Source organism: Rousettus aegyptiacus, unplaced genomic scaffold (assembly GCF_014176215.1).
Source record: "Rousettus aegyptiacus isolate mRouAeg1 unplaced genomic scaffold, mRouAeg1.p scaffold_m13_p_2, whole genome shotgun sequence".
NCBI classification, from domain to species: Eukaryota; Metazoa; Chordata; class Mammalia; order Chiroptera; family Pteropodidae; genus Rousettus; species Rousettus aegyptiacus.
The window spans coordinates 130,398,000-130,416,742 of NW_023416295.1; the positions used below are offsets into that span (position 1 = coordinate 130,398,000).

General features: G+C 36.2%; 1 protein-coding gene across 5 annotated transcripts in view; it reads right to left on the reverse strand.

Annotated features, from left to right (window-relative positions):
- ATF1 (activating transcription factor 1) overlaps positions 1-18,743 on the reverse strand; it is a 67,451-nt gene that overhangs the window by 36,002 nt on the left and 12,706 nt on the right. For 4 of the 5 annotated variants that reach the window (XR_004955590.1, XM_016151841.2, XM_016151836.2 and 1 more), the window contains exons 2-3: positions 18,426-18,524; positions 559-678 (exon numbers count right to left, since the gene is read on the reverse strand). Coding sequence is in view for 4 of the 5 variants with exons in the window: in XM_016151841.2 (XP_016007327.1) it covers positions 559-678; positions 18,426-18,518 (213 nt within the window). In the remaining variant the exon portion in view is untranslated. The remainder of the gene's footprint in view (positions 1-558; positions 679-18,425; positions 18,525-18,743) is intronic. The other variant, XM_016151840.2, reaches the window with a different exon arrangement.

Consider the following 18,743-nt stretch of genomic DNA (forward strand, 5'->3'; position numbering starts at 1 on the left):
ATGACCAAAGGCATTATGAGATTCACAGGAGCCAGAAGATAAAATGGGGAGAAAGAATAGGAAGGAAACGAACCCAGCATGGCTCTTTCCTTCCTAGCGTTGTCAGGAGTTAATATGAAGGTAGATAAGATATAAATAAGAACTTTGCTTTACTATGAGAGAACTCTCTTTTACTTGACATCCATAAACCATAAGGAAGGTACTTTCTTACTTTGCTAAGATAGTACATCAACACCCTTGCTTCAGAATTCTCTTTTTCAAGAAGGATAGATACCACTGGGATAAAAAAAAAAGGTGCTGTCTCTTAAGAAAATCCTTTCCTTAAATTCTAAGCAATAATTTCCCCCCAAATTGCCTTCTGTTTTCACTGGGCAGTATACACATGAAACTAGAAATTCTAAAACTTTTCTATTTGCCTCACTTGTTCTATAGTCTAATTTCTATGACAACTTTATTATCTTGGTCTGTAATATCTTAACTACAGCAATTGCAATATGTCCAAAGACTCAGGGTACAAAATTCCCCTCTCTCAACCACTAAGTCTTTGAATTTCTGTACCGTTTGCACGTGTGGTGGGTGAATTACAGAAGACTGAGCTGTCTGGATGACCCCCTGAACCTGTACTTGCTCTCCAGGAAGAGGTACAATTGTCACTGGCGCAGATCCTCTTAATGACATCTAAGAACAAATAAAAATCCAATTAACAAAATATATATTATACCTATGAACATAAGATACCTGAGTTCTTAACACTAGAAAACACATTTCAGAGCTTATTTAACCACACCTATTAACCAAATGTTAGGTATCTTCTATGGGCCAGAGACTAGGGAGTTGAAACTACAAACTGATTACAATAAACAGAAATAAGAGCTATAATATAAGAGGAAAAGTAGAAAGTACTATGCTTTGGAAACAAAGGGTGCTACTTCAGCTGGGTCTTGAAGGATAAATAATTCCCTGAAAGTATATATAGGGAAGGGGGTTGGAAAGCATTTCGGGTAGAGGAATTGACTACAAAAACATAGAGGGTCTTTACATGTTACTCTGAAGAAACCTGTTTGAAAACCAATCAGGAGTCAAAAAGTAAGGGAAATATCACCTTTGGGTAGTATCTTTAAAGAAAAATCAAATATTTCAGGTAAATAACTGAACATGAAAATTATAATTTATTTCTGTGGAATTCAGATGGGGTTTCATGGAAATACCAAGAAAAGCTCACCTACCACCCCTCAAAGTTGAGCTCAATTCTAGGAAGCTCTTGCCTTCCTCTGGACTACTCTGGTTCATACCATTCATGTTAGGACTTGAATCACAAAATAAAATCCATGGTTGTTTCTCCAGTCCTGAAAGTCACCTTCCTGACTGCTCCCCAATTTGCTTTAGGCCCCCAAACAATGCTTAATTCTTTTTTTCATTGAAGGTTCTCTTCCCCTTCCCAAGATTGGATTAAATTCCAGTTTCTCATTCCCCAAAATGCCCAAGTCATGAAATTTTGTATGTAAAATTTTATCCAGATACTGAGAAATGTAAATTCTCAGCACAAACAACTCCATCCAACCTCCCCTTACTCCCAAGAACATGACCAAACTCTAGCACAGCTTCTGTCAGTTCAAGGTCATGTCCCCAGGATGACCCTAGCCCCCTTAAAATGCCTGCTGAGAAAGAAAGCTTAATGCTGTTTGTTCTAGCCAAAACCTGACTACAGGCCCCTAACCTCACTTTTCTTGGAACATTAACTTTAGAAAACTTGCAATTGTAAATTCTTTCTCTGACCCTTAGGATGTAATTATTCTATAACTCAGATTTCTTTCACAAGGACTTGGGAGCCAGCCCTTGAAATACAATCATTAAGAAGAATAGTGCCCTTATCTTCTAGTCTCAGTGGGAGGGTAGGAGTCTAATTTTAATAACCACCAATTAGCAAACACAGATGGCTTAATCACAATGACCAACCTGCCCACCTAATAGCTTTAGCACTTTTCCTTCAGCACACTGCAGTGTTTTAAAAGGCTCCCACCTTTTGTTTTAGCAGAGTTGAGCTCAATTTATGCTGGAGTCTCCCTTTATGCATTAGCCTGAATGAAATCTAACTTGCTGCCCTTAACAAATGTCCAGTTCTGTTTCTCTTTGACAGTACCTCAATATGGGGATACAAAAATTAAAGAGTAAAAATAGAGAATTCACAAATCTTAACAGTCCACCTCTAGAATTACAATTATATGCAGTCAATAAATGAAAACCCCAAGTTAAGCCAGTCATTCGACTAATAGGGAGAGCCTTGATGGGATTAACTTACATTTCTAAACGAAACAAAACAATCATTCCTCCAGGGTTTCCAGCAATCCTTTTAGTTTTGTCTGGCAGGTGGAGAAGGAGAAAAGGCACCAGATTTTGTTTTAGGTAGTCCTTCCCCCTTATCACTGTTCTAACCTCACAAAATGCTCATTACTCAGGGTCCCAAAGCCTGATGTCGTCCCATTCCCACTCTCAAACTTGATAAGCTAAATCCTGAGATCTCTCTCAAAGAACAGAGCTAGTCCTCCAATTCTAACCTGAGTTTGAAATACAGATGACTGCCTCCACCCAGGACTTGTCAGCACTAACAGATCTTTCAGCATTGATGTAAAAGTTTTATGGATCTGTACCATCCAACATGGTAGTCACTAGTCACAGTGGATATCAAGCATTTGAAAAGGCTAGTGTGACTGAGAGACTGATTTTTAGTTTAATTTTAAGTTATTTAAATTAAAATCTATCCACTGTGACTAGTGGCTACCTTAGTGCAGTTCTTAGATATTAGAGATGTAGAACCTGCTAGTATACTATGGCTCCAACCACAGAACTCTTCTTAGGAGATTTTAGAACAAGAGAAAGAAAAGGATTTTTATGGAGCTGCTCTGGTTAAATTAGGGGCTGCAACCCTGATTTCCTCTCACTCCATAGGGTAGCTGACCAAAGTTCCTCTTATACAAGTGACCAGCAAAAATTAGCATACTACTTAGCTACCGAATCACAGGAGCCCTGGACTGTAAACAATTGGATAAGGGAGAACGAGGAATTAGTAGAGTGGCATGGGAAAGAGCCTCTTTTTGGAGTTTGAATCCAAAGTCTTCTAACTCCAGATGCACACAGGCTTTGGAACAGAGTACTTAATCTCTGAGGATCTCAGTTTCCTTGAGCCAGTATGTCCAGGGAGAAGTGTTTTCTGCTCTAAGTTTTAATAGGGCCATGGGTATCTGTTCCAGCTAATGCCCTAACTTTCAAATAAGAGACGATATATTTGAATTTAACACATTAAAATAAAAATGGTCGTCCATGTTATCATCTAAAGAGAACTGGAATACCACCAGTGGTGGAATGTGTACCATATTTTGAGAAATATTACTCTAGAGAATTAGGGGGTGGTAGTTAGATATTCAAATCTAAGCAATATTATCTTTTGAATATTAGGACTAAGCGTTTGGATTAAATAGAACAAAACTCAACAAATGTTAACCTATAGTCCAAGTGCTGTGCTAAACCTTCAAGATAAAAAAGACAGACAACAGACTAGTTACTGTATTCAGAGCCAATCACAAAGATACCAATTAAAGTTTTAAAGATACTGCTTCAGTATACATATGTCTCAACATATGGCATTTGTTTGTTCTTAAAAGCCTGAATGAAAAGTAAAATTTCACACCAAATAAATGTATGAGTGTGTGCTTGGGGATGTGTGGAAAGAGAGGGGGATACGTATGGCAAAAGTAAAAGAATAAAACCATCTAGTTTCTTGTCATCTAGAAAAAAATGTTGGGAAGTTAGAAATAGGGAGAAGGTGGGACAAAAAGGAAATATATCCTCCTGGCTGAGAGACTATTGTCTATGGATCTGGTGTTTCTGTGAGTCTTCTGAGCAGAGGCACTGACAACTTTTGTTCTGGACTACCTTTTCAAGGATGATTGTATGGTGAACAGCTTTGGAAAACAAATTAGTACCTCCCTTCGGTGCAAAGGGCAGAGGTTTGCTGTCCAGAACAATAAAAATAATGTCTCCCTCGAAGGCAAAGGTTGGACAGGTTTGCTAGAAGCTCTCTTTAAAAGTCTGGGGTTCCCTAAACGTAGAGTTCCCCTCAGCAATGATACAAACCCACTGCAGGTGCAGCATCCATCTAAGTCACTCTGCATTACCCCATGAAACTTGGAACTGAGCAAACATGAAGCTCATACTGTTTGTTGTGCCATGAGTTATAAAGCAGCAGTCCCCAACCTTTTTGGCACCAAGGATCGGCACTCCTATGAGACGCTAATGCCTGATGATCTGAGGTGGAGCTGAGGCGGTGATGCTAACACTAGGGAGCGGCTGCAAATGCAGATGAAGCTTCTCTTGCTCACTAGCCGCTCACCTCTGGCTGTGCGGCCTGGTTCCTAACAGGCCACTGACCAGTATATGTCAGTGATCCAAGGGCTGGGGACCTCTGTTTAAGTCCTTTTTCTCTGGACTAGGATTCTCATGTCTTCTGCCAGCATTCATGAAACTGAGGCAGCCTAGCTTATTACCTTGTAGGCAGAGTGAAGTCTCAGATCCTTTGTATTTCTTGACATTTCCCTTTCCTCTGCTTCACTTATATTTTAAAGACTATAGATTTGAAATCACCAGCAAAAATCTGAGCTAGAGCTAAAAAAAAAAAAAAACAAAGTACATAGAAAGGCCAGGGTTTTCTCTAGGTAAAGATAGGGGACCTGCGATTAAACTGGGACTTACAAAGGGCCACACACTCAGGGTAAGGTAACAGAAGGAAAGTTGTGTGGGTGTTCAGTTGGGAAGGGCTGAAGAAGATGTAATTAGTTGTCCAACAGAATTACAGACCAAGTCTACATCACCTGGATGGTCCAAAAAGGCATGAGCCTTAAACCCTGAAAGTGGTTCTCCAGGCACCCAGCAATATTAAATTCTTTTTGAAGAAAGGCAATTTGATCCTTGACCACAAAGAATTCCCTTTCAGTTTTTCAAGATTAATGGACAACGAAGAATAAAAAACAACAAATCACACATGGCACCATTAGCAAGAAACAAAAACAGCAGCGGAATCAGACTCAAGTGATTTTAGATACTGGCATTATCAGAAACATAATTATGCATATTATGTTTATAGAGAAACATATTTTAGGACAAGCTTAAAAATATCTTCAGGAAACAGAAAACCATAGTAGATATGAAAAAGAACTAAATAGGTTTACTATAAAGATGTAATACTTGAAATTTTAAAACATCATTGTTCAGATATACCAGCAGATTAGACAAAGCTAAAGAGAGAATTAGTGAGCTAAATGATAGGTAAGAAGAAATAATCTTAACAGCAACACAGAGAGGCAAACAAGTGGAAAACATGATAGGTCAAGAGACATAAGAGGATAGAGAGAGAAGGACAAAGAAAGTGGTCAGAGGCAAAATGTGAAGAGCTAATACCTGAAAATGTTGTATAAATAATGAGAGACACCAATCCATAGATTCAAGAAGCCTAATAACCTCCACATGGAATAAATAAAAAGAATTGCACACCTAAATGCGACATAATGGAATATGTAAAACTAAGGACAAAAAGAAGACTATAAAAGCATCCAAAGGAAAAAGACAGATTACACTTAACACAGCAAAAGTTACTGACTTCTCGAAGGCAACAATGGAAACAGAAGCCAGCAGAATGGTATTTTAAAATTGCTAAGAAACAAAACAAAGCCCTAGAATTCTATGCCCAATGAAAATATCTTTTAAAAATTAGGATGAAATAGGTATTTTCAACAAACATAAACAGACGGCACCACCATCAGAAGCCTTATAGCAAAGGAAATCCTAAAGCAGTGATTCTCAACCAGAAACAATCCACCACCTCTCACCAACACTTAGCAACATCTGGGGAATTTTTGGGTTTTGTCAAAGGGGGGTGCTACTGACATGTAGTGGGCAGAGGCCAGGAATACTGCTAAACATCCCACAATGCACAGTCAGTCCCCCACAACCAAAAAATAATCAGCCCAAAATGTCTATAATGTTGAGGTTTTCCTAAAATATATACTTAAGATAAAAGAAAAGTCATCTCAAATGGAACAAAGAAAGAAGAGCAACAAAAGTGATAAATATATGGGCCAAAAAACATAATGTTGACTATATAAAATAATTATGATGTTTTATAGGATTACAAGATATAAAGATAAAATTAAGTTCTAACAACAGCAACAAGTCACAAAGAGGATAAATGAAAATAAATGTTCTAAGGTCAACAGATCGTCTGAGAGGACAGCAAAAGTATTGATTAACATTACACTTTACTAAGTAAGCATGTAGTAATTAGGATAATCACTAAAAAAGCAGTATCCTAGTTTATGTACAGTCCAAAATGATGCAAGCGATGGTAGGATGGACTCAAAAGACAAGGAGAGAAAAAGAAACACGGAACATGTGGGTCAAAGGGCACAAATAAAATGGCAGACTAGAAGACTACAATGGAATACCATTCAGCCATAAACAAAATAAAATAAAATCTTGCCATTTGCAACAACACAGATGGACCCTGAGGGCATTATGCAAAGTGAAATAAGTCAGGCTGATAAAGACAAATATTACATGATCTCACTTATGTGTGGAACCTTAAAAAACCAAAAACCTGAATATAAGTTCACAGATACAGAAAACAAACTGTTGGTTGTCAGAGGTGGATGGTGAGGAGTAGGGGAGAATAAAATGCGTGAAGGGGTCAAAAAGTACAAACTTTCAGTTATAAGTCATGGGGATGTAATGTACAACATAGTGACTATGGTTAAAAATACTGTACTGCATATTTGAAAGTTTCTAAGAGAGTAAATCTTAAAAGTCCTCACAACAAGAAAAAATAAATTTTAAGTAGGTGTGGTGACAGTCATTAACTAGACTTTTCCTGGTGATCATTTCACAGTGTATACAAATATTGAATCAATCATTAGGTTGTACACCTGGAACCAGTATAAGTCAATTATAACTCCAAAAAAACAAACCAAACTATAAGATATGACTATATATCCACCAGAATGGTTACAACTTAAACTCACAATACCAATTTTGGGAACTTAAATGGACCAACAGTGTTCTCATACATTTCTTGTGGTGTAAAATGACACGCATTTGTAAATCTGTTGGCAGTACCTTCTGTAACTAAACGTTTGCATACCCTATGACCAAGCAATTTATATGTAGCATAGACATGTACAAGAATGCTCACTGAGCACAATTCATATTTAAAAACTGGGAGGAAAGCATCTAGGAGACTAGATTAAAAAAAAAATCTCACTATATATTGTTAACAAGAGATATGCTTAAAATATAAGGACACAAAAAGTTTGATAGTGAAAAGTGCAGGAAAAACGATGCCATTAAGATACTACCAAATTAAAGCCAAATTAGTATCAAATTAGACTTTAAGGTAAAAAGCATTTCTAGAAATAAAGACAAATAAAAGAAACAATTCTCCAGAAAGATACACTAATTAAAAAATCTACCTTCATTCATGTGCACAATCAGCATAAATTGAAGGACCACTAGGACAAATAAGTCCACTATTATAAGGAAAGATGAATACATTTCAGTCACAAAACGAGCAGATGAAAGGTAATATACAGAAGATTTAATCAACACAACCAACAAAGTTGATCTAATATATAAAACTCTGAAACCAAAAACTGCAGAATATACTTCCTTTTCAGGCGCACACTAAACTTTCTTTTTTGATTTACCACAGATTCCATGAGAGTACAGGTGTATTGCAAATTAGTTCCTAACATTAATTTTGTAACTAAAATTATACACATTCTATTAAATCATGGGCAGAGATATCAAAGAACCACAAAATTGCTTCTCAAGTAAAACAAGTACTCAAAATTATATCATTATTTAGAAAAATGCACTGAATATGAAAATTTTGAGATACAAACAATATTTTTTAATGATTTCAGCAAAGTTGGAGTCTTAACCTCAAGGTCGGAAACTTGCTGGTCCTGGTTCCTCTGAATACTTAGCTGTAAGTGATACAATGTACTAAATTTTCGTCTAAGGCACAATTGTTCTTAGCCCTACTACCACAAAAGCCTCTTTTATCAAAAGAAAATGCTGCTGTGTAAACTCATATTACCTTTGAAAAAACTTATATATATTCAAGACCTCTTGAGTTTCCAATAGCCAGACATTTTCAGTATCCTCACCAACTCTATCTTTACATGTTATAATACACTATTTTGTTACTACTACACTTTAGTTGTAGAACATTCATTCTATATTTGGGGGAACATTTGTCTCTTAACAACTGTCGAGACGAAACTTCTTATCTTAAATTCTTCCATATATACCAATTAACTTAAATTATAAACACTGTTGGTCTATTAGTTTAGTCATACTACTTTATGCAACAAGGGGCTGTAACCTTAACAGTTTTATGGGCAAAGACCAGAGTATTATAACACTATTATAACATAGTTATTATAAGATAATGTATCTAAATTATCCTAAAATGTCTACTATAGGTAAAATTTTATTACAGCATAATATTTGTAAATCACAATGACTCTCAGATCCCACTGAAGAAATTAGATATTCCTTATAAATACATTTTCTCATATTTTCCCAAGTCATTCCATTCAACAAAATATTTAATTTCACACTATCTGCAAAATAAATAGATACATAAGAAAAATCAGAGTTGTTCATAACTCTTAACATGCTTTCAAAATGAAATGATCTTTACAAGCAGTCCCATAATAGTCACTAAGATACCATATCCTAGATAATAATTTTTTTAAAAAACCCTTAAATTCTAAAGAATTGTAATCATACAGAGTATATATTCTGACCATAATGGAATCAAACTAGAAATCAATAAGACAACAGAAACATCTTTAAATACAGGGAAACTAAACAACACACTCCCAATTAACCAACTGGTCAAAGAGGAAGTCTCAAAAGAAATATAAAATATACACAGAAGTTAATGAAAATGAAAACATCACAAATCAAAATTTGTGGGATGCATCTAAAACAATAGCATCAATATCAAAGAGGAAAGATCTCCAATCAATAATGTAAGTACCTCCCTTAAGAAACTAGAAAAAGATAAACTCAACGTGAACTGAAGGAAAATACTAAACATAAAAGCAGAGATCAGTAAACTAAAAACAGGAAAACAATAGAGAAAACCAATAAAACAAAAACCTAGTTCTCTGGGGGGAGAAAAATCAATAAAATCTATAAACCTCTGGCAAGACTGACAAAGATTAAAAAAGGGAAGACACGATATCACCAGTATAAGTAGAGAAACGAGATATTACAGACCCCGCAGCCATTAAATGGGTAACAAGGCAACACTATGAACAACTCAAAGAAATGCATCAATTTTTTGAAAACCACAAACCACCAAAACTCAAGCTACCATGAAATAGCCTAAGTAGCCCTCCCCCAACAAATTTCCAGGCTCAGGTTTCACTGGAGAGTTTTACCAAACATAGAAAGAATACCGATTTCACATAATTTCTTCTAGAAAAGAAATACTTTCCAACTCATTTTATAAGGCCAAAGGTATCACAAAACAAGAAAACTACAGACCTCTGTCTCACGAATGTAGACACGAAAATCCTCAACAAAATATTAGCAAATAAAATCCAGCAACATACAGAAAGAATATTAACATTAAAATCAAGTGCTATTTCAGGTATATCAGGCTGGTTGAACATCTGAAAATCAATCAATGTAATCCACCATGTTATAGGCCAAAGAAGAAAACATCTATGGTCACATCAATCGATGTAGAAAAAGCATCTGATATTTAACACCAATTCATGAAAAAAACTCTCCAAAAATTAGAAACAGAACTTCTTCAAACTCATGAAGAGCATCTCTGAAAAACCTACAGCTAACACCAGACTTAAAGATGAAAGAATGAATGCCTTCCCTTTAGAATTGAGAACAAAAGAAAAGATCTCCATTCTCACCACTCTATTCAACATAGTTCTGAAAGTTCTAGTCAGTGCAATAAGACAAGAAAAAGAAATTAAATGCATACAGATTGAGATAAAAAGAAATAAAACCATCTCTATCTGCAGATGACATTATTGTCTACATAGGAAATCTCAAGAATCTTAAAAAAAAATCACCCCTCCTAGACTAAAATTTGCATTAGGTTCATTTGCATTTCTAAATACTAACAACAACTGAAACCAAAATCAAAACATTATTTACAATAGCTCCAAAGAAAATATGCAATATTTACAATTACTTCAAAGAAAATAAAATACTGAGTAGGTACAAGTCTAACAAAACATATACAGGATCTGTATGATGAAAATGACAAAATGCTATGGAAAGAAATAAAAGGAGATTAAATAATTGGAAAGATTTACTGTATTCAAGAATTGGAAGATTCAACATGATGCCAATTCTCAAATTCATCTGTAGTTTTTGTAGATATACACAAACTTATTCTAAAATTTATCTAGAAAGAGAAAGGCTCTAAAATAGTCAAAACAATTTTGAAAAATAATGACAAAATGGGAGGAATAATTCCTCCTTACGTTAAGGCTTACTATACATAGTAATCAAGACTGTGGTGTTGACAGACAGACATACAGATCAATGGACACAAAAAGAAAACCCATAAACAGATGAACAAATCTGCCCAACTGATTTCTGATAAAGGTGCAAAAGCAACTCAATGGAGGAGGGATATTCTTTTCAACAAATGGTGCTGTAGCAGTTGTATATCCATAGGCAAAAACAAGTAAAAAACCTCAAATCTATATAAAAGTTAACTTAAAATGGATCATGGATTTAAATGTAAAATATAAAACTTTTAGTAAGAACAAACGGAAAACAATCTTTGAAATTTAAGACTAGGCAAAGAGTTCTGAGACGCCAAAAGCACAATCCATCAAAGAAAAAAGTGACAAATTGGACCTAATTAAAACTTAAAACTTTTGGCTCTGTTAAGCAATTAAAAAAGAGAATTATTCTTCTAGTCCCCTATACCATCCATGCTGGAAATATCCAAATAAATTCACCTAGATTTCTAACTCACTCAATAGAAAAATCTTCCTCTACCAAAAAGTAGAAAACAAAACAAACAAACCCCCAAATGACCAAGAATGTCTAAGACTTTAGATGAAGAACCTCCAAGTAAGAAAGGATTACCAAAAGCACTGATGTGCAGACATTTATTCTTAGCTTATCCCTGGAAAAACTTTGGGTTTTCTTGTCAAAAATGTGACTGGAATGATCAATCTGCTTTAAAAGTGTTTTGGAGTCAGACCTCTCTGTAATTTCTTCAACTATCCTTATTTATCTCATCCTCTTCCTGAAGACAATAAAGGACTGTGGTGATTATAGATTTTGGAGTGGACACTATGATGTAACTCCCAAATTCCCTTAGTAAAAGACTTCCCCAGCTGCTAGAGGTGTTCAGTTGTCAGCTCTTTGGAATCGCCTTAGCTAAGAGTCACTGCACCTGAGACTGCACACGCCCTTTCCCAGGTCAGTCAAGATCCAATGACTGCTCATGCAGGGATACAAAGACCTGGCTGGCCCCTTACCCCAATTCTTAAGAGATATGTCAGCTTCAGTGCGCTCTATGGGGTCAGGTGAGGCCTTGAGACTTAATCACTGTCCAACTTCTCCCTCTGCTCAATCCTGCTTCCTTCTCTTCCTTTCTTTCCCTTACAAAAGTGGTAATACCAAGGGGGCTCCCTAACAGACATTTTGCATGCTTATCTCCTCCTCACTGTCTGCTTCCTGGAAAACCCAAACTCTGACAGAAGCCAAATCACTGGAATTCAAATCATATCTGTAAGCCTTACTAGTTGTATGACCTCTAAAATGGGGATTATAAAAGCACAGTAGGTTGATAAGAGGTATGAAGCATTAAAACATATAATATGCTTAGAAATACACCTGGCTTACAATGGATACTCAATGTTAGCTGTTAATTATCATTACTGTTTTTTCCCCATTCGCACATGGTTGAAGTATACAAATTTCTCTACATATGAATTACTGAAAGTTATGAGCTAGAAAAGCCCTTAAAGATCACCAAGTCTGATGCCCTTAATTTAGAACATCAAGTCTAAATAAGTGACTTAGTCAACGTTTCAGAGTCACTAAGTGACAAAACCAGGATTTAGGCCAGGTCTTCTGACTGTATCCATCATTCTTTCTACAAAGCAAGACTGCGTCTCAATATACATATAATTCGTAATTAAATAAAATTAAACAAATATTGAGTCCCTCCTCTTCTTTTTGCCATAATCAAAACTTGTCTCTCTGAAGAACACTGCCTCTTCTCTAGCTCTCTTTCACTTCTCATAGATAGGGTGGGTGCTTCCTTTGCTTTTCATTGCTACTTCTAGACCACTGTCTCATCAAAATCCTTCCTTAAAATTCTAAACTTCAGAGTTTCATAGCTGCAGCCCATATGGAAGTCACGCCCCCTCATTTTTTCAAGACTTTGGCATGCTAATCTAATCACTTTATTGTCTCCAGTACCCCTCTTGATATAATTTGTGGCGATTTCAATATACAACATCCAGTATGCTTCCATGCCAGGACCTTTGTTTTTGATGCCTCTCCAAAACTCTGTCTTCCATCCTCCTCGGCAACTCATACCCACTGTCATACCTTACAGGGTTTCTAAAGAGGCATTTTGGGCAGGACAATTCTTCTATGTGTAGGAATATCCTGCTCCATGCAAAACAGTTAGCGTCTCTGGCACCTGCCCATTAAATACCAGTGGCATCCATGCCCATATTTCTAGATATCACAGTGGGGGAGCAGTACCACTTCAGTTAGAACCACTTACTTTAACCTTATCATCACCAGTAAATGCACCTCTCCATAATCTCAAATTTAAATATCCCTCTCTTTGAGTACCACTTACATCCAACAATTCTTGGTCTCCAAAGGAACCTATAATTCACTGAGCCTACTATCTTTACAGCTTAAATTTCACAGGCTGGCATTATGTCACATATACCTCCAATGTTGTTTTTTTGTTTTTTGGTTTTTTTTTTTTTTGCTTTTGCTTTACTGTAGTCCCTTGACTAAACACCAACCCTGTTAACTCACCTACTCTATGCCTGTAATCTACATGCAAGTACCTGAGTCTGACTGGAGAAAAACACACAACTAAACATAATGGTCTCACTTTAATTCCATGATCAGTAACCTCAGGTAGACTGTTAATGCTGTCAAGCAATCATACTACATATCCCTAGTCCACTTAAGTCTTCTGCTGTTCTAGCACACTATTTTGTACTTTCTCCTTCCTCTTTATCTTCTCAAAGCATTTTATTTCACTGAAAAATAAAGATGTTATGAAAAGAAAACTTGCTGGATATCTCATCCTCAATTTACTCACCCATCTGTATTTACCTTATTATAAATGATGTACCTGTGCTCATATAAAATAAAATTTTCTACTTGCAGACTAATTGTCATCTCCATCAAGAACATCATTCCAGGATTGACCTCTCTCTCTGGTATCATCAAATTTCCCCCTTCTATTGTATCATTCCCACTGGTATACAAACAGGCTGTTAATTCCTCCAATCTTAAAAATAATAAAAATAAAATTTCCATAATCTACAACCCCCTCCAGTACTTCTTAGCTCCATTTTGCAGCAAAACTCCTCAAAGGAGTTCTCTATCCATTTTACTGTCAATGAGTTTGTATACTCATTTTCTCCCCTTTCTGAAATCCATGGACCTCCTTTCTGACTATACTCACCTCACAGTAATTTCACCTAGTTCTATGACTTTAAACTGATATTAAATAGATATTGTTTGTCTCATTTTTTTCTCTTCGTTTTAAGTTTGGATAATTTCTGTTGACCTATCTTCAAGTTCACAGATTCTCTCCTTGGTTTGTTGAGTCTACTAATAAGCCCCAAAATATATCCCATCTAAGTCACAATTATTATTTCTAGCATTTCCATTTGATGCTTTCATATTGTTTCCATCCTCTGATGAAATTTACTATCTGTTCATACATGTTGTCCACATTTTCCATTAGAGCCTTTAATATGTTATTCATTGTTATTTTACACTTATTATCTTATAGTTGTAACAACTGGGTATTCTTGTGTCTATTGATTATTTTTATTTTTGACAGTGGGTTATTTTTTCTTGCTTTTTTGTATCATAATTTTTGCCTAAATGATATATCAGTATAGGACAGTAAAGACTGAGGAAACAGTATTTATGCCAAAAAATGGGCAAGCCTCCTCTTCAACTAGCTGTTAGTGGCGGATGAGAAGAGGCAGGGGTTGAGTTAATCAATCTATTCAGGAATTGAGCTGGGCTTGGATTTTGTCACTATGAATGCCTTAAGTGCACTACCAATTTCAAATTTCTCTAGTGTGACCTTCTGCTTAGAGTGGGGACTGGTTTGCCAGAGTTTTTCTCACTGGTCTTACTTCACTCTCAGCTTTAGGCTTTCTCTGTGCACCTGCCCCAGAGGCTCTCTCCGTACTCTTGCTTCTCCCCAGGGAGGCAAACTGCTGTTGCTTTACTTGCTAGCAGGAAAAAGGGAGGTTCTCTGTTATCCAGACCCAGTCTCAGTCTCAAGTAAGCCCCATATCCTGAGGTTTCAGGGGTGGGGCTTTCTCCCAGTAATAGTAAAACTAATGATCTGAATACAGGACAGTTTCTTACTCTTCCCTTAGGGTTTATGGCTTTTCTTTCTCTTTTCATGTCTGCCAGCCACAATGGAAAATGGGGTTTATTCCCTTCTTCCAGTGGCTTAAAGCTGTATTCCACAGGTAAAAAGGGTCCAGTACCACCTAGCAAGGCTTTTGCTGGTCTCCCCTGCTTCTCTCAGTCTTTCTTATGAGCAACTGTTGAAGGTCATTGGAAGAAAGCCTACAAGTGGATGTTACCTACCCTTGTGTCTACAGTCCACAAGGGTTCTATATTCTCATGCTAGCCTACACTTACAGACTTTAGCAATTCATTAAAAATTTAGCTGAATTCTTCTTTCCCTTGTATGGTAGCCATACCTTCTTCCTGCCCTGTGCTACAGGTAAGCCATGCTCAAATGCCACCTCTGATGGGTTGAGAAAGTTATGATTTTGTATATTATGACTTATTATTTTAGGGTGGGAGCAATACTCTTTCTTTCTACATCCTAAGTGAAAGCCAGAAATCATTCTATGAGTTTAAAGACCATCTATAAATCCACAACTCTTAAATTTATATTTCTAGTCTGGACTTCTCCCCTGGACTACAGACCATATACATCCATCCAACTGCCTACTGGATAAATCTACTTATACAGCCTAGCAGACAAATTCTAAGGCGGCCTCCATGATCCCCACTTCCTGGTGTTCAAATCTTTGTGTAATCTTCTCCCCTTGACTGTGAGAGTGACCTGTGACTTGCTTCTGATCAACAGAATCAGGCAAAGATGAAGGACTGTCATTCTTATGATTATGTTATATTTTATGGCAAAGGGATGGGATATCATTCCCCTGATTATGTTACATTATCTGACTCTCTCTTGCTGCAGACTCACTCTCACTCCTGTTACAGAAGCAGGCTGCCATGTTGTGAACTGCTTATGGAGAGGACCAAATTGTGGGCGACCTCTAAGGGCTGGGGGTAGCCTACAGCCAGCAGCCAACAGAAAACTGAAGCTCTCATTTCTATAGCTGCAACAAAATGAATTCTGCTACCAACCTGAGTGAGCCTGTTCTCCAGGCTAGCTTCCAGAACCCAGCCCTAGCCAATACCTTGAGTGCAGCCTGGTGAAACTCCAAAGCGCAGGGAACCCAGCTAAAACATGCGTGACTCCGCAGAAACAGTGAAACAACAAATTTATCTTCTTTTAAGCCACTAAATTTGTGGTAAGGTCTTGCAGCATAGAAAATGAATACAGATAGTTATCATGAGCTTAACAAGCCAAATTCCTGATTGCCAACATCCCCTCAAAAAGAAAAGAAAAAACATGCTGCGGTGTTGTCCGTCTCAACAAATGGCAACTCTGTTCTTACTCAAGACAAAAACTATAGAGTCAATCTTGACTCCTCCCCCCCTCCCCAAAACCAACGTCAAATTCAAAATCAAACACTGTTGATTTTACGATCGAATTATACCAAGAATCTAATTATCTCAGCACCACCACTGCTACCATCTTGGTCTCAGCCACAACTGTTGCACATTATTTTAACAGCCTCCTAACTGGTTTTCCTGCTTCCACTCCACAAAACAGCCACAGTGATCCTATTAAAATATGTCAGATAATGTTTTTACTCAAAATACTCCAAAAGTTCCGTATCTCACCCAGATTAAAAGCCAGAAATCTTACAGTGACATACAAAGCCTACATTATCTGGTGTTCTTCCCTTCCACCCCACACCTCTCCACCTCATCTTGTATAGAACTCTCCTCATTCATCCCACTCCCACAACACTTGCCTCCCTGCTGTTCTGTAACCATGCTGAGCACATATCAGTCTCAGAGTTTTACAACTGTTGGTCCATATAATTGAAGAAGTATTTCCACAGATAGGACTTCTCTGATCACCTTATATAAAAGGGGAAGTCCTTCTGTCCCCAGCAACAACTCCCTATCCCTCCTATCCCACTTAACTAGTCTCCATAGCACATAACTGACAACTGATATCCATTTTATTGCTTTCTCCCTAAAACCAGAATGTAAGCTCCACGAGACCTGAGATTTTGTTCACTGCTATATCCCCAGTTTAAACTGAATGAATGAATAACTCGTAATATATTATATACTGTTTGCTCACAGGGTTCAGTCTAACAGTCAAACCACAAGAATACTTAAGATATAAAGTCAGAGACATTTTTTAAATCATTGTACAATCATTTACCACCTATAAACATACTTATTCTATCTCATTATGGATATGCTTCTGAGCAAATCTGGAAAACATTCGCATATAACCAAAATAACTAAGATATATAAATAAGCCAAATTAAAATGAAAAAATTTCTGTTAAGGGCTCAAATAACAGAAAGGAAAGTGAAGGACTCCATTATTGTTTTTCTAGCACCATCTGGAGAAGATATCGTTTTCTTTCACAGGTATAGCCAAACAATAGAGAAGGATGCATCAAGCTTAAGGAATGACCCTTTAGGTCCTTGGTTCTCAAACTTTTTGGTCACAAGACTCTTTGACACTGTTAAAAATTATTGAGAACTCCAAAGAACTTTTATTTATGTGGGTTTTTAATTTACTAATACATTTAAAATTACAACAGAAATTTTAAAAATACTTAACAGTTCATTTAAAAATAACTATAAATCCATTACACGTTAGCATAAATAACGATTTTCATTACTAACACTAAATTTCCCCTAAGAAAATTAGTGAGAGAAATGGCATCGTTTTACATTTCTGCAAATCTCCTTAATGTTTGAGTTAACAGAAAACGGCTGAATTTTCTTACTGCTTCTACTTTAAATATATTGCCATATGTTGTTTTGGTTGAGGTATATGCAGGAAGTCTGGACTCACACAGATGTGTAGCTGGAAAAGGGAGGAATGTTTTAATAGTCTTTTCAAGATAACTGTGGCTATTCTTCTTTGATGTAATTTCTTAAATGTCTGTAATGTACAATCTGAATTTGTGTATTCTGTTAACATTAAAATCCACTAGTTTGTCTTGCACTCTGAATGGATCTTATATTCATACATGACTTTGCAATACAATTTTATAATTAAAAAGTCTGTAACTACTGGGAAGCTGTCAAGTTCACAATGGTGAATACAAGTGTTCCAAAATTCTAATTTTTGCTTGCAAGTCCAAATCTTTTCACTGGTAACAAATATTATGTTGTTTTCCTTAAAGTGGGTCAGGTGCATGGATCAGACAATTTAAAATAGAAAAAATATCATCAATTCTACAATATGCATGCCTGTCAATTTAAATCCTCTAATGAATATGCCTATTTTCCAATTCAACAAAAATTATTTTCCACATGTCCATAATAAATCTACTGAATTGAAGATGATTTACCTCCTGAAACTATTAGTCTATTTCAAGTTAACTCAATGAGCCAAATAAGTTTTCATTTTTCTTACACAGCAACAAAATTAGTCTTAAAATCTAAATCATGCACCACATAAAATGAAATCTACTTCTCCAAGTTTAGAGAAGTATATAGTTGTCAATACAATATTAACTATATTTTGTATAAATGAAAATAAAACCAAATCATCCTAACAAGATATTTAAATAAAATCTGTTTTCCGCATACTTCAACATTTTACCTTTTTTTTTATTGCTAGGTTCTTTTTTGTTTGTCATGTTTATGTTCAGTTCTTTTTTGAACATTAGTAATTAGAGATGTGAAACAATCCATACAAAATATTACTAACTGACTCAATATTTTGGCTAGTCCTTGCCTTACCTGTTGAGCAATATGAGAAATATGAGCCCCCTGAACTGTTGAACCAGGTTGAGGTGTTGTTTCTGAAGTGTTACCCTTGTGGGAATCTTCCATAATCAACTGTAAAGGGGGGAAAAAAAATCAATTAAAAGATGCTTTCTAACTTCATTTTCAAGAAATCTTAAGATTTTTTTTCTCACCATGCATACTTTTTCAGAGGAAAAAGTCAAAGCCTTTCTATACTATGGGCTGAGCTCAATTTACCCAGACTCAACATGCTCCCAAACTCTGCTCTGGATGTGTAGCAATCTAACTATAAGATCTTAAGAATGGCAAATA